We start from the raw sequence: 16693 nt of genomic DNA on the forward strand, positions 1-16693 counted from the left end.
CTCTTACTGTCTTCCGGTTGGGGGGAGGAGGTTTTTAGGGTTAGGGTTAGGGTAAAGCGTTACTGTCCGCTGGTGTAATGTCTTAGTGCTGCCGCTGGGCGGCCGCTAATGTTTATTCACGAGCTACACGTGGTTTTGGTCCACGGTAAAAGCTGGAGAAGTGAGCGGCGCACAGCGAGAGGCTTCCAGAGCAGCAACATGTCTCTGTACCGCAACTCCGCCTGGTTCCTGAAGGGAGTGACTGAGTTCACCAGGTAAGACATTTGTCCTGTTGTGTGTGCGCTGTGGGAGCCGGAGAGAGTCTGTGACTGTCCTGCTGTGCATCCTCAGTAGTGTGTGTGTTTGTGTGGAGGATCAGCACTCAACTAAAGACTTTTCTTATAACTGAAAGACTGAAAGTTGATGGTAAGCTATTTATAGCAAGCTTATTATAATCAACTTAAATGTGAATAAAACCATTTTAGTTAACTAAAATAAAAATGAAAACCAGACCTTTGAAAGCATTCAAACTAACTAAAGTTTAATATAGTAACATTTGGTATCACAAACTGCCTGATGAGGGTTTGATGGACGTTTTTATTGAGGCTTTGGATGTGTACAAGAGCTTTTGTGTCGACTGCTTTCAAAAAGTTCTGTTTATATTGTAATATCTAAATTGATTTGACTAACCCTTACCTCTGACATTTGGTGTAAATAAAATAAATTCATAAAGACTAAAACTAACACTGAAACTAATAAAAACATAATCAAAACCAAGCATTTTCTAACAATACAAAGTAAATAAAGTAAATAAAAATAAAAACTAATAAGAAAATACAAAACTATAATAACTCAAAACCATAGTGACAGTAAGAAACGCCCACTGAAAGCAGTGTAAAGTATGAATAGATTAGGGGGTGGCTGCTGGTAAATGCTTCCTAATGTTAAAGTGAATGTACATTTCTGTGAATCAACTGTAAGTGTTACAGCACACTATGTATTACTATGTTACAGTATTATCTTAATGATCAATTTTGATGTTTGACATTTGAAAGTGTGAAAATGAGGCTGCAGACTTAAGTCGTGGTTTATGATCACAGATGGAAGGTTTTAGCAACAGACCCCTGAACATCACAGATTTGTGAATCAGTGTACACTTTATAGTGACTAAGTGAGAGGTTTGTAGGACCATAACTCAGTTTTTGAACGATAACAGGGCTCTAAGAGCTTTATCAGTCTTGCGTGATCTATTGCAGCCCCGAGATGCCTTTCCTCATCAGTACACAGCAAGCCAAGTGTTTTGAAGAGGTGCTTTCGTGATTGTTTCCCTTCTCTCCTTTGTTCTGTGTTATCTTATTCTCCCAGAGAGCTGCCCGACAACCCGCTCTGACCCTGCACTAATAGCTCTCTGCATGACACCATCGAACAGAGCAGGCATTTAACCTCAGTAATTCTCTCTCTGCCTGTCCCCTTTATGCCCCACTTTGACCGCCCTTAACAATGCCATCTAAGACAATGGGGGGAATTGAGGTCCTTGGTGGCACACACGCTTAGACACACGCATACTCATAAATGACTGCTGTTGTCACCGCCATCACTCTCATCCCAAACCTCTCCTTGACAGAGACGATGCCAGGCACACACTTTCCTTCATTGTATCTGTACAGTAAAGCTGTGAGGACATTTACAGTCAGCAGGATGATCTCAAACACTCACCCCTCGAACACAGAGGCAGCGCTAAATCTGATGGCAGCAGCAACTAAGCAGGCAGCTGGTATATATATGAAATGCTGTAGGTGTTGATGTTTTACAGGAATGCCTTCTTATCAGCGTCTAAGCGGTTTGTGGAGAAGGACCTGGAGGTGTCTGTGGCTGGACGTTCCTTTATGATAACAGGAGCCAACAGTGGCATCGGAAAAGCCACTGCCATGGCCATCGCCAAGAGAGGTACCACACCTACGACCCTGTTTGTCTACAAATCAGCCCAAACATGGCAGACAGGAAAGCAACACATAGTAAAATCGCTGAGAGAAAGAAGCAACATGCATGTCCATATGGATCTGTGAATTCATAAAAGGCCCAACTCCACATTTTTTAAAAAACACTCAAAAACTCAAGTATTGTTTTTGTAGTTTTACAACACACAAAAGTTGGGGTAAAATGTAAATAAAAATAAAATGTAATGCTTTGCAAATCTCATAAATACAGATGTTAAACATTTAAACATCAGTTGTTTAAACTGATGCATAATTTTAAGATAAATAAGATTTTGAATTTGATGGCAGCCACACGCCTCATAAAAGTTGATTGTCACAGTGTAGTGATTGTGTTTTCTTTTCATGATGCTCCAAATGTTTCAGCTGGGGAAAGGTCTGAAAGCTCAGCACCCTCACTCTACTACTATAAAGCCATGCTGTTGTAACAGTATGCAGTTTAACATTGTCAAGCTGAAATATGCAAGGCCTTCACTGAAAAAGACATTGTCTGGATAAGAACTTTAACCTCCAGTGAGCTGTGATCATAGACAGTGATTTCTCGAAGTGTTCCTGAAAGAATGAAGTCTGTTTTTAATGCAGTCCTCGGGGGCCTGAGGATTAACATCCAATAATAATTTTCTGTCTTGTCTTTTGTGCAGAGAATCCGATTACTTTTTTCAAGTAACAAGTAAAGTAAGGGATTACTGTTCCAAAAAAGTAATTAGATTACTGTTACTTTCCCGTAAGCACGCTGGGTTACTAAACCGTGATATTGTTTGGGAGAGTGTCTCGTGACAATGACGTACAAGCGCGCAAGTCCATGGCAGCAACAGACGTGTGTAGACCAACAATGGATAATATGGAGTGCGGGAGAGAGTACAACCATGCAGCGTTTAAAGCTTGAAAGTACTGACATTACTTTGAATTTGATTCTGTAAAAAGTGACAAAAACATTAGCGTCTGGTGTAAACTCTGCGTGGGAAGAAAACTTCTTTCTACAGCGAAAAATTAAACTTCTAATCTGAGAAAGCACCTAGCACAGTGCCAAGGGAATGTGAAATTCACAAAGAAACCCCCGGATCCCCCCACTGACATGACCGCTGCAGCACCGGGCAAACCTCCACCCGCCCCACTCCTCCTAAATAGGTGAAAAAAGACTTAAGGGTGACAGGACTTGGTGCTGCTGAATCTTTGATTTTATTAATTTTTTTGCTGTTTTACCAGCATCTATTTGAAAGAGTGAGTGTAAACACACACAAAAAAATTATTTTATATGCTGGAATATGCAGAAAATAGGTTTAAAGGTTAAAGAATTTCTTCAAGTCAAAGACAGTTGCATATAATTAAATTTTTGCTTGATGCAATGAGCATAAAGTTAAACGATTAAAACTAATAAAACAAGTTTTAAAAAGAGACTTTTTCATTTGATTCGATTTTATTTGATGGATTCTGCAGAAAAAAACAGAATTAGGCTGAAAGGTAAAGTAACTAATTACTTTTGAAAATAAGTAATCAGTAAAGTAACGGGATTACTTTCTTGGAGAAGTAATCATAGGGTGACCATATTTTGATTTCTAAAAAAGAGGACACTTTAAACAATGCCTTCTCTGTGCGGTTAATTAATTGTGAAATAAAATATGTCATATAGGCTTTTACAAGTCAACAAGTGCAAAAAAATAACTTAAAAACCTCTGGAATTAAATAATGGTACAGAAATAATGCCTCATCTGCATTAAAAATTACCAGTACTGGGTTGGTATGAGGGCTGGACTGGGACAAAAAATTGACCAGGGCATTTTGACTAGAGAACGGCCCACCAGGTATTATAGGAAAAGCCATAAAGCCTTTGAATGAAAACAAACGCTGTTGTGACAGTGATGTACACTGCCTTGTTGGTATATGTATGATTTCTATACATTTTACATCAGATAAAAACTTTGGTTGTAAGATTCAGATAATTATTTTTTAAAAGCGAGACATTTTAAATGAGAATAAGAGAGAAAAGTATTTCTTTGAGCCCCCCTTTCCCTGTTAATGCCCTACCTGGCCCCCTGGCAAAACTTTGCTAGACCCGCCCCTGCACAGTTTCCAGCTGTCAGCTACATAGAAAAGGATCCTGGTGTTATTTGTCTCTCAGAAACAGTTCATAACTTCCCTTCAACTCATTCATGCCACCTTAAAGGTAACCCTGTTTCTCCATCACCTTTTCAGCTCTGATGATTCAGTAAGGACATCTCCTGGTTTCATCTTCATGTTTCCCTCTCACCAGATAACCGAACCAATATCATATCACTATCAGTAACATCATAGCACCCGCCCAGCTGTATAGAAACTCCGTCATGCTAGCTAGTACGCAGTACGAGTTATTGTAACTGACTGTAAAATGTCAGCACAACGAAAATAAACTACACCTAAACTTGGTTTATATCTGACCCAGATAGACTGCAGGTCATAACTTCTTACCTGAAGTTCAGTTCACCTGACACTCATCCACCTGCTGGCCTCTGTGGAAGCTCCGCCATAGACACCACCAATTAACTGAGTTATTTTTACACACCGGCCAGTGTCTGGCCAATCCACCACCTTTCATTGTTTATACCGTTACAAAACAACAACAACGACAAAACCATTGGCCGTAAAAACAAAGAATCACCATCGGCCCACCGCGCAAATGCCCGATGGCCAGTCCAACTATGGTCGGTATGAGAGAAATTTCTTTTGCAGTTCGTCTGAAAAAATGCACTTGCTCTTTGGGATCTTTTAAACATCATTAGGCGCGTTGCTGCGCGCTGTCTGTCCCGCCTGTGAGCGCAGAACAAGCACTCACAAAGCAGCAGTTTCGGGGATGACGTCACACACATGGGTCCTCTGAATACAGGAAAACCCGGACATTTTTATGAATCTCAAAAATTCCCCCAGAAGCCCCGGACAGAACGTTAAAAGTGGACATGTCCGGGGAAAAGGGGACGGTTGGTCACCCTAAGTAATCAGTAATTAGTAACAAATTACTATATTCAAGTAACTTGACCAATGCTGCTTTTGTTGACAGAGATCTCGCTCTCCAGTTCATTGAATCTTTTTATGATATCATGTACTGGAGATGAATAGATAGTTAACTTCAGAATTTTATGTTGAGGAAAATAATTCTCAAATTTTTCCTCAATTTTCAGACAGTTTTTTCCAGATTGGTGAACTCTACTTCAGAGTAATTGCGTCTCTAAGATGCTCTTTTTTTATACCTAATCATGTAACAACCTGTTGCCAAGTAACCTAGTTAGTTGCAAACTGTTCCTCCAGCTGTTTTTATTACCACTTACTGTTCCAGCCGTTTGCTGCGGTCTCCTAACTTTTTTAGGGGACTGTTGCTGTCATTAATTCAAAATGAGGAAATATTTTTTTTGTCTTAAATTTCTAAGAGTGGGGTTGTATATGAGCGGCTAATAGCTAAAACAAAGTACATTCACAATCGAGTAATCTCTCAAGTGCAGGTTTTAAGGAAGCAAACAGTTCCAAAATAGTGGCCACAAAGCACATTGATGCTCCTTAAAAGACTTTTATAATAATAATAATAATAATGGATTGCATTTATATAGCGCTTTTCTATACACTCAAAGTGCTTTACAATTCCACTATTCATTCACTCTCACATTTTCACACTTTAAATTTAAAGATTGTAGTATTCATTCCATTTTTCAGGAAAATGTTGATTTTAAGGTCCTTCTTTATCTTGTCATTGTATTCAACTGCTTATTTCCATTGCTAGTACCATGATTTATGTTATGATCTTTGCCACAGGTGGAACGATCCACATGGTGTGCAGGAATAAGGACAAAGCTGAGGAGGCAAGGGCTGATATTGTCAAGGAGACTGGAAATAAAGTACAGTGTGACTCTCTTTTCATCAACAAGATAGACTTGCACAAACAACCTTCAGTTTTACACCAGAGTTGACATTGATATTCATTCTGCTAAATGTCTGGTGTCATTACAGGAGGTCTATGTTCATATCCTCGACCTGTCTGAGACCAAGAAGGTCTGGGAGTTTGCTGAGGGCTTTAAGAGGAAGTACAAGTCTCTCAATGTACTGGTGAGCAACATATTAGTCTTTGGGGGGTTTTTGTCCTGGCAACTGCAACCACTGAATGATCATATATTGATATGTTTTAGATCAATAATGCGGGTGCCATCATGAGCCAGAGGGATCTGAATGCAGAGGGGCTTGAGAAAAGCTTTGCTACTAATGTCCTGGGTGAGTCAAAGATCAGACAAGAGGTATGAAGACCAGTCTGATGAAAGGGAAAAATGGAAGATAGTTAATTTGTACTTCAATGTTTGGTCTTCTTCAGGGGTTTACATTCTCACCAAGAGTCTCATTCCACTGCTGGAGAAGAGTGTGGACCCCAGAGTGGTGAGTCTGATCATTCAACCCATGTTCACTGTCAGTCCACATAAAGTATTCATCCTACAATATTGTGCAAAAGTCTTGAGTCACCACCCCTTTCTTTATATTCTGCTTGGAAAATGGGACATAGGTAGGTGATTTATTGAACCTTGTGCCAGAATACATCCAAATAAAGTATATAAGGTTGTTGTGCAAAATTCTAACAAGCTGGAAAGTTAGTATTTGATATGACTGCCTTTGTTCTCGGACTCAGCCTGAATGCTCTTTGGCAAGCTCTCTTTTAATTTCTTTAAGTAGTTTTCAGCAATAGTTCTCCAGGTTTCTTAAAGGACATTCAAAGCTCTTCTTTGTTTTACTGTCTGTCAATATGATCCCACCCTGAAACATCAGCCTTTTCCCTCAGTTTCCCTTCTTTAAGAATGGCTTTTTGACAGTCAGTGAGACCACCTCTGATGAGGCTTCAGTGAACTGAAGGCCCAGATGCATTCCTCAGGTCCTGTATCAGACCTTTTCTAGATTATTTTCTCCTGTTTCCTAAAGACATGACTTAATATACTGCTTTACATCTTTTAGGCCTGTCACTTCTTTTGTCCTCTACTTGTCTAGCTTCCTCAGTTCTTTAAGGACACGCTGGACACTTGTACTTTTTTGTAGATTCCATTAAAAAATGCAAACATTATTTTTTTAATTGACAAGCTGCTAGTAAGAAAGTGTCAAAAGATGCAATTTAAAATCATTCTGTTCAACAACATTGGTTCATCCCTTGTGTTATTTGCATTTTTATGCTTGAAAGATTCATATTTCACTGTTTAGTGGCTTAACAAACATCAACAAAAACACTCCTCTAAAAATGCTCATCTACAAAGCCTAGAGTGAAAATGTGTGGAAAAGTAGCCAATGTCCAAAGAAAAACTTCAGAATGCTGAAGAACTTGTGCTCAAGACCACTTTTCAAAATGACAGGAAATGTCTCGGTCCCTGTAAGCAAAACAAAAAGAAATGAGGAGTGTCTCAAGAGTTTTGCACAGTATTGTATATTGTTTTCAGAAACAGTCAGTAAAATATGAGGCTCTGGCCAACATAACTGGACAGTGTAATAATCAGGTAATGAGTCCAAGCTGTTGCATGAGGGCTATTTAATAGGTGAACAAGGATTTGCACAAGTAAACATTGCAATAACACAATGACAAATAAAATACTAGATCGGCAACACTTAATGCAGGATTAAATGCAGTTGTAGTGATAATAGAGGATTTGGGATAAGTGTGGTTTATTTAGGTTTCTGTATTTGTGATCTGGTTTCAGTACTTTTTTGCTCACTAAACAAAGCATTTAGAGCTGTAACATTGGGTTTTAGGAAACTTGTGAATATTTGGGGGGGTGTCTACAGATTAATCCTCATTCCCCTGTGTTCAGATCACAGTGTCATCAGGTGGAATGCTGGTGCAGAAGCTCAGGACAGGAAACCTGCAGTCTGAGAGAGGCCGCTACGACGGCACCATGGTCTACGCCCAGCACAAAGTAAGACCTGAATTGGAAGCATCTGCTCGTCACAATTGACAAGACTGGTCAGGTTTAACGTCCTTCAGCTGTCTGAGTTCTCCAGGAACCGAGCAAGTTTGAAAAGTTTGAAAATGAGTGAAAACAAGAAGAGTATAATTAGTCTTCTGGTCATTGTATACTGATCTATGTATCAGAATATGACAATTTTAAGCACAGTCTTTAATCAGATATTGAAAGAACATATTTATCTTTGGTATAGCTGACAGATGATTAAGTGATGATTTATGAATAGATTTAGGATCCACATTATATCAGTGGTTTAAAAATGTATTTCACTTTTAGCTTACTGCTATGTCCAAACGAGAGACACCCTAAATTGAAATTATTAGCTGATGAAGAGAAAATTAGCTGAACATTATTATTTGATTAATTGTGTCATTTTTTAAGCAATGATCCTCCACTGTTTGCTCATCTTCCTAGGTTTATATGTGTATTAGTTAAATCTATATATTTCTCCACTTTCTGTCACAATCTGAAGCCTCTCTGTTCACTCACTCAGTGGACACAGCAGTGAGAGAGAGCTTTTCCTGTGGCAGGAGAGCAAGACACCATTGTGAAGTGTTATCAAGAGCTGCTGAATCTAATGGCAAAGTCTTTGAGTTGGAAGGTAAAGTAAAATGAGTTGATCACTGCTAAGGAGATGAGTCTTGTCCCGGTGAGAGGGTATATATTATGAAGAGGTAAACTTGCATTCCAGAATTCAAAACTGAAAACTTACCCAGTGAGCAAACGTCTGGGTTCAGCCCTGATTGGCAGTTGGATATTTGACTTAAAAGTATCACCTGCAGTGTTAAAGGTTTGGTTCATCGCATGACAAAGACGGGCGTTCACAGTCGATCATTGAGGTACACGGACCGTGCTAGATGCACTCAGACGTGCTTGATGATGTGTGTTCCAGAGGCAGCAGGTGGTGATGACAGAGCAGCTGGCAAAAACTCACACTAACATCCACTTCTCCGTCATGCATCCTGGCTGGGTGGATACTCCAGGTACCACTCACTCACATAAAGTAACATCCGAATGCTTACACAATTTACAAAAGCATTAGATGTATTCCATCAGGTGTGCGTATTTAAGTTGATTTGCTCTCTGTTACCTGTGTGTGTGTTTCCCAGCAGTGGCCAATGCTATGCCAGACTTTCATCAATCCATGAAGGACAGCCTGCGGACCCCAGAGCAGGGCGCCGACACAGTGGTGTGGCTGGCTGTCTCTGAGGCTGCTGTCAAAAACCCAAGTGGACGTTTCTATCAGGGTATGTTTTACAATGCAAAATTCTTTTTTCCACTTAATATCAACACAAAAATCCAAAATAAATGATCAAGATTTCCATTTAGGAATGTAAATTGGTAAGAGAGAGAGAATAGCACAGCTGAATTGTGTATTGAACAGTAGTGAGATGAATGTGCTGCATGGGGTGTGCGTATGTGTGGATTTGGCCTGTGTCCATTGCAGCTGGAGGGGACTGCTTTGGTGCCAGATACCACCAATGAGCACTCACACACAGATGCACTTTTTCATACGCACACTCACAAAATGTCCCTAGCGGCCTTGAAGAGAAAGGTTGTTGTCTGACAGCACTCTTCAAACTAGACATACATACTGCACTTATAATAATAATTTCATAATAATAAAACCAAAAGTGACAGCAACTTACTGTAACAACTGGAAGAAAGCCATAGATGGCTCTAATTTTTTAAAATTGTAATTAATTTAATTGGATTACTGCAACTCCCTTTTAATAGGGCATGGCCAAGGCACTTTGCCATGCCTGCAACTGGTGCAAAATGCTGCAGCACGGTTTTTAAATGGTAAAAGAAAATTTGAGCATATTACTCCAGTTCTGGCCTCCTTACTCTGGCTTCCAATTAAATTTAGGATCTATTTTAAAATTATTTTACCGCTTTTTTTTTTAAATACTGGTCTCGCACCTGTATATTTGTCCAATCTGCTGAAGCCCTATGTCCCTCCTTATTAACTCCAGTCAGCTGAGTAGCTGTTGCTCTCAGTCCCTAAATCACGGCTAAAACTTAGAGGAGCATTCTCTACTGTGGCCCTGAAGCTTTGAAATGCTCGTCCTCTTCACATTAGGCAATCTACTTCAGTGCTGGTCTTTAAATCCAGGTTAAAAACTAATTTTTATTTGCTGACTATGGCCTCAGTGGGTAACTGACACTGTGTTGTTTTTAAAGTGCTATATAAATAAGTTATGGTATGGTAAGAACTGCCTGCTTGAGCTTTTGCCACCTCATATACTTTGAAATTCAGACATATTTGAGGTGTTGGTGTACGTGTTGCCGCTGCTTTTGTGGTGACCTACAGCAGGCGTTTATTGTGTTTTCTAACTTTGTGGGGGGAGTTTTGTTGTTTTTTAAATTCATTTTTTTTTTTTTTACTTTGTTTTTAACCTTGTTTTTAACTTGTGAGTGAACGGATTGTTTCCCTGATTTGTTTCTCATGTGTTTTTTTCCAAGATGGAGATTTTCTACCCTTTGTTCAGTCTCACAAACAATTACTTACACACCCGAGGCACTCTGGATCCTCCTAACTTTCTTTTTTATGTGATTCTAACTATTGTAATCTTAAGAAATCACTGAAAAAATTCTTTCAATATGTCACCTGTCCTACAAGGCATAATAAAACGCTGGATTTGTGTTACGGACCAATTAAGGGGACATATAAGTCTGTGGCTGGACCGACAGTAGGTTCTTCAGATCACAACATTGTTTAACTCCTCCCTGCTTATAGACCTGTGATTAAGAGGGAGATGGTCTGTGTGAAGCGGTCAAAAGTCTCGACAAAAGACAGTTCTCTTGCCCTTTGCTGGTGTTTTGATTGCACTGACTGGTCCTTGTTTCAATAGAGCTCTTCTGACTTGGATGAACTTACTGATGTGGTGTGTAGCTACATTCCTTTTTGTAAAGACTCTGTGATTCCATCTAGAGAATTTAAGAGAGAGACTTTCCCCAATAACAAACCGTGGCTTTACAAAGACATCAAGGATCTGATTCTTAAAAGGAAAATTGCTTTTAATGAGGTTGACGTTTCCCCTGTGAGGATATTGAGGAAGGAGGTGAAGGTTGTAATAAAGAAGCCTAAGATGAGGTACAAAAATAAGATTGAGGCAGAACTCAGTAGTAATAACCTTAAGAGAGCTTGGTATGGTATGGAAACCATGACAGGGCTACAAACGAAGGGTAGCTGTAACATTTGCTTAGATGGGTTTACCTCCAACAAACATTTGGCAGATAGTTAGTACTTAATCTTCGTTTTGAGAATCTTGATCGTTCTATGAAAACGAGTACACTAAGAGAAAGGACTGCCATTCTCACATCATTTTGTATTGATGAGAGGGGTGTAGCTAATCTCTTTAGACACACTAAGAGTAAGAGTCCTGGACCTGACAACATCTGTGGACAGGTACTGAAAACTTGTGCTGATCAGTTGAGTGTGATTTTTTTTTTTATCACATTTTTTCTCTTTCTTTAGAGTTACAGACAGTATCTAAGATTTGGAAACATGCTGTCATTGTTCCAGCTGCTAAGGACAGTTCCCCTAAGGTACTGAATGATTTTAGACCTGTGGCTCTGACTTCTTTAGTGATGAAGACCTTTGAGAAGATACTTAAGAAAGAGATTTCAATGTCAGCTGAACATCATCTTGACCCCTTCCAGTTTGCCTATAATGCAGGAAGAGGCATGGAGGATGCTGTTGTCACACTCCTGGATTTCTTGTATAAGCATCTTGAGGACCCTAACACTCATGCAAGATTATTATTTGTTGACTTTTCATTTGCATTCAACACAATCCAGCCCTCCTAACTTGCCGATAGGCTTTATAATCATTTTAAGCTTGACCATAGTCTGATCAGTTGGATACTAGACTTTTTGACTAATAGGTCATGGATTGTGACCTATTAGTCAAAAAGGTCACAATCCGTGACCTTTTTGACTAATAGAGATAAGGCGCAGTTGGTGGAAGCTAGATCTCACTACAGCAGACACTTGCTTATCAAGTTTGAGCGAGCTATCCAGCAGTACACCCAAGTTACTTACATAGTCACAGGAAGAGCTAGCAAAAGGACCCAGGGCAGCACAAAGTTGGACACGAGGGATTTTACTGTTGAACACCACAATCTCAGTCTTCTTATCGTTTAAAACGAGGGAATTACTCAGGAACCATTCTTTGACCTCCCGCATGCATTCTTGAAAGTAGTGCAGGGACACAGCAAGGTCGTCAGTAAGTTCAAAATAGATCTGTATGTCATTGGCGTAACAGTGGAAGGCGATATTGTATTTTTCAAAGATTGCGCCTAGAGGGAGCAAATACAATGAGAAAAGAATGGGGCCTAAAACTGATCCTTGAGGTACACCGCAACAGACCGGTGCAGAGGAAGAGGAGAAGGTGCCCAGGTTAACCGAAAAGGACCTGTCAGCGAGGTATGAATTAAACCAGTCAAGGGCAGTGCCTCTAATACCCACAGTGTGCTCAAGTCTTAATAATAGGATGTTATGGTCCACCATATCAAAAGCCGAAGAGAGGTCCAATAAAACTAGGACCATAGGGCGTCCAGTATCAGTAATTACAAGAATATCATTAAGACCTCTAACCAACGCCGTTTCAGTACTATGCAATGGCTTAAAAGCAGATTGAAATTTCTCAGCAATATTGTTCGTGTCCAAGTACGCCTGGAGCTGGGAGAGAACTAGTCTCTCCGGGATCTTGGACAAGAACGAAAATCAAAAGTTTGGGACTGTAGTAGCATGGGGCAGCCTGATGGATCTGCTCTTTACTGTTGACTGTAGAATATCAATGATAGCAGAACAATTAAGATTATGATATATGTGCAGTAAAATATATTTTTGGTGACATGGCTCTATTCTGGGACCTCTCCACTCATGCATGCATGGAGAGACTAAGGTGGGAGGAGCAGCACATAAACCACAGCACAGAACATATGACCAGGAAATTATGCTTAATTTCCTGCTGTGGCTGACAGGGTGAATGTGGGTTACAAAGCGGCTTGCAGGTTTGCTGCACCTGTGGGCTGGCTAAATCGGTTTTAACGCCTTTCCCAATGTAATAGTTGCCATTTGGATGTTTAGAAGAGTATCAACTGGCACAGGCAATGAGGTTAGCTCACTGTCAATGATTGTGGCTGAGCCTGCCTGAACCAATGTTATGACTGATGGTCAGTAAAAGCTTCTTTTTAGTAGAGCAGATTTCTTTGCAGGAATGTTCCAAACTATTGAACAGTACAAAATAATCTGTTTTCCCACAATTTGTTTGATTGACATGTTTTAATGTCAAGTTTCAAGCACACACATTCTGTAGACATAGATATATACATGAAAACTTGATGATATTTAAGTTTTGTTTTTTGTTTTTTTCTGTTGTTATTTCAATTATATTTGCATGTTTGAAATAAAATTCTATCTATCTATCTATCTATCTATCTATCTATCTATCTATCTATCTATCTATCTATCTATCTATATCTTTTTTTCCCTCCGCGCACACAAACACATGCACTGCTACTACCATACCTATTCCCTCTGCTCTCCTGGTCATTAAAATTCATTTGACTCACAGCTGTCATAAAAGCATTTTGTCACACTATGGCTATGTAGCTGGTCATATAAAAATGACTTAATTCCTTTGTTCTGTTCATTGACGCCATAGTGGACCACGAAGATTTTATATAATATGTAGTATATACCTTATTTATTTTAATTATTAATATCTGGGTTTGTTCGATTTTGTTTTTTTGCACTACATTAGATAACCTCAAAATAGCGTTGTCAAAAATAACAATAATGTTGCCATTTTTGTTATTTGTGTGTTGTAATCTTTATGAAAAAACTAAAAAACACCTCTTAATCTTTTGAGTTTGGTGTATGGCGGGGTGCTGTGGACACCCAAGTTTGTGATTGCGTAGAATTTTTAAATCAATACCATGGTTCATCTACTGAAAAGCTCAGTGAACTTGACTTCAAGGTCAGAGGTCACATTTTCTGAAAATCAGAGGAGTTCCACATTTATAACACAGGTATGTCTACTAGGAGGCTAAACAGTAGCAATGTATTTATAAAGAATTACAAACAAAAATTATTATCCAATTTATTTATTGATTGATTTCCTAACTGAAAATTGAAGTGGTCAAAGAAGCAATGCTGGAGATTGCTTCTGTGTTCTCTTTTAGTGTCAATACACGGGAACCTCTTAGAGAGGCCAGGGTTGAAAAAGGGATGCTGGAAAACCTCCGAGGGTGTTATCCGCTGGTTTGCATCCAAGGCCAACATCTGTTTAATAAGGGTGACAAATAAATGTTGGCCATTTTCAGGTCCTCTTCCAACCTTCATTATCTGTTCGAGGTCATCAAGACATTTACGTTTTAAATATTGAGTCTCCAGGGATTGATATCCTGTCTCGTACTGAAATTGTTGGCCGCTCTTAAATGCCCAGCGCTGTTTGTTGTAGCTATCTTCAATGAAATAGTCATCAGTGTAGATGCCAGAGTCAAGAATATGATCTTTCGGCCTCATGTATCCATGAGGGCATAATTTTATGGATTGACTGCAATGGCATTCATCTATTCTAAGGGACACATTTCCATGCCATTCCACTGATTTATCCCAATGTCACATCTCACATTCAGCTTGTCAGCCTCTAATTGAGTCTCTGTGATAAGAAGCGCAGAGTGCAGACAGAGGAGGAGCAATCAATCTCTCCTCTGTGGTCACAAGTGTAAATGTTTAGATGTATAGCCATGTTACTTCCCATGTTAACTTGCACATCCATTAGAAGGAGCCAGCAGGTCTATAGACTCCCTCTGACCTGTTGGGCTTTTATCAGTGGGAGACTCTGCACCTGGACTCACATGTTTGTGTGCGTAGGTGTGATGAGTATTGATCAGTTCACAGGTGAGGGGAAAATTGTGCATTTTCTCTATTACAGAGTGCAAACTTTGATTTGTTTTACAGAATTATGGGTGTATACCCAAGTGTGACCTCCTTTGTGATTGTTTTTATGTCACAGGTCAGAACTGGGAGACACTAGAAGGTCGATGGGATCGTGACATAACCACCACAACCGTCTCCCAACACACACATGCGTACACACACACTCCTCTCTCCCATAAGGAATGCCATTTTTCAGTCTGATGCTGACTTTCCTGTTTGAATTAGAGGTGCAAACATCAGTCTGCTGTGATAAATTGTGTTTATCCAGGGCCAAAGGATCAAGGCGACTGTAATATAGTGTAAATTGATGAAGAAACAAAGAGAGGCACAACAAATGAGAGTGGAAAAAAATCCTAATGAAGTCAACATTGTATTTTGGCCGCTACAAAGAAGCTGAATGTGAAGCAGAAACAAAGGGATGGATAGATTTTAGCTTGAGTCAAAGAAGAGCAAGGCATGGGGGCATTAAGAGTGTCTGGAGGCCACACTTATCTCTTTCAGTGCGAGGAATGCGTACACTCACAGAGAGAAAATTAAGATGTGCATTTAAGGAGAAGCATGAACAAATCAATGAACAGTTTAACACCACTAGTCAAAGGGGTCCAGGATACTTTTAGGGTAAGACCAGGCTGGCGTTTGGATATGTGCTGACTTTCCACGACAGGTTATATGAAGGCTGATTTAATTTCATATTCCCCCTGATAAACAATTCAAGAAATCAGTTTTCTTTGACATGAAAATCAAACCATTGGTTAGACAACACAACAGTTTTTGTAAGTGCAACCCATCATGTTAACATCAGTGTGTGTGTGTGTGTGTGTGTTTGCAACAGACCGGAAGATGGTGTCCACCCACCTGCCTTTGGCCTGGACCCACAGCTCCCCTCTGGAGGAACAAAAGTTAATGTCTGTACTGGAGGACTTAGCCAAGACGTTTCAGTCACACTAAGTAGGCAGGAGACCAGTACAACACTAATGCAACAAGTTTACACCGACTGAGGCTGGGCTCAGATTTCTTTTTTTTCTTTTTTTTTTTTTAAACAAAACAGATAAAGTTCCCCAGGTGATGGAGTAAGAATGAATCTCATTTAAAGTGGCAGTGCTATCTGTAGCCGCTAGTTTTGAGTAGGAGTGTGAGTGCTAAGATGTGTTTGGGAATCCCAGCCTCATAATGCCAAACTAAAGTCACAGATGATGAAGGGATTAGCGAGATTTGTAATGCTTTATTACTACTTGCATAAAGAAGCTTTTTTATGTTTTTCAGACTTTATAAGAACTAAACACTTTATTGTAGAAGTGTTTGATAGTGATGCCTTTATAAGTGAGTTATTGTGTCAATTTGGAGATCCCTCATAAAGCACAGACAGCACAACCTGTCACTGAGACTTTATTAAAGTTGTCAATCAGATGGGAATCTGATGGGACCAAAGTCACACACGACCAGCCACGGGTTCAGTGTCCTGCTTGTGTTCTGATGACTTACAAACGTAAGCATGTGTGTTTGAAAGCTCTGTAAGTAACCTGTGTATTTGCTTTACTGTAGTGTAGTTTTTGTAATGTTCAGGCTGAACCCAGACTGGTATTGTGCTGTACTCTTTATGAGCTTAGACACACAGTGCAGCAGCATCACTTGACACATGCAATAAAATCTGTAGATTTATATTTGGTGATATCTGCCGAGCACCTTTAAAAAAAAAAAAAAAAAAAAAACCCAAACAAACAGTGTTTTACTTACTGTGACTGCACTTGACTTTCTTGTAAATGCTTGCTTGAATAAAGAACAGCAGTGTTCGTTTTGTGTGAGTTTGTTCAACAG

At 39.6% G+C, this 16693-nt stretch overlaps 1 protein-coding gene across 2 annotated transcripts; it reads left to right on the top strand.

The window, feature by feature from the left end:
• Positions 1-72: 72 nt before the first annotated feature.
• dhrs12la (dehydrogenase/reductase 12-like a) lies at positions 73-16668 on the top strand. 2 transcript variants are annotated; one of them, XM_084951976.1, is made up of 10 exons: positions 73-254; positions 1793-1926; positions 5751-5833; positions 5946-6041; positions 6122-6203; positions 6301-6362; positions 7772-7876; positions 8817-8907; positions 9034-9171; positions 15711-16668. In XM_084951976.1, exons 1-10 carry the CDS (start codon positions 109-111, stop codon positions 15824-15826), a joined length of 1053 nt encoding a protein of 350 aa, XP_084808102.1. In that variant the 5' UTR covers positions 73-108; the 3' UTR covers positions 15827-16668. The 2 variants fall into 2 exon arrangements, with proteins under 2 accessions (XP_084808102.1, XP_084808103.1); XM_084951977.1 differs by having other exon boundaries at positions 9037-9171.
• Positions 16669-16693: the final 25 nt, after the last annotated feature.

Source organism: Perissodus microlepis, chromosome 14, assembly GCF_051167445.1.
Source record: "Perissodus microlepis isolate ML-2025 ecotype Zambia chromosome 14, ASM5116744v1, whole genome shotgun sequence".
Taxonomy (NCBI): Eukaryota; Metazoa; Chordata; class Actinopteri; order Cichliformes; family Cichlidae; genus Perissodus; species Perissodus microlepis.

What these genes read in the sequence shown, in the direction of transcription:
- dhrs12la (XM_084951976.1), top strand. Translation starts at nt 109, where the DNA reads ATGTTTATTCACGAGCTACACGTGGTTTTGGTCCACGGTAAAAGCTGG. An exon ending in TCAAGGAGACTGGAAATAAA is followed by an intron (nt 5,834 to 5,945) that starts GTACAGTGTGAC and finishes GTGTCATTACAG; the next exon opens with GAGGTCTATGTTCATATCCT. An exon ending in AGAGTGTGGACCCCAGAGTG is followed by an intron (nt 6,363 to 7,771) that starts GTGAGTCTGATC and finishes CCCTGTGTTCAG; the next exon opens with ATCACAGTGTCATCAGGTGG.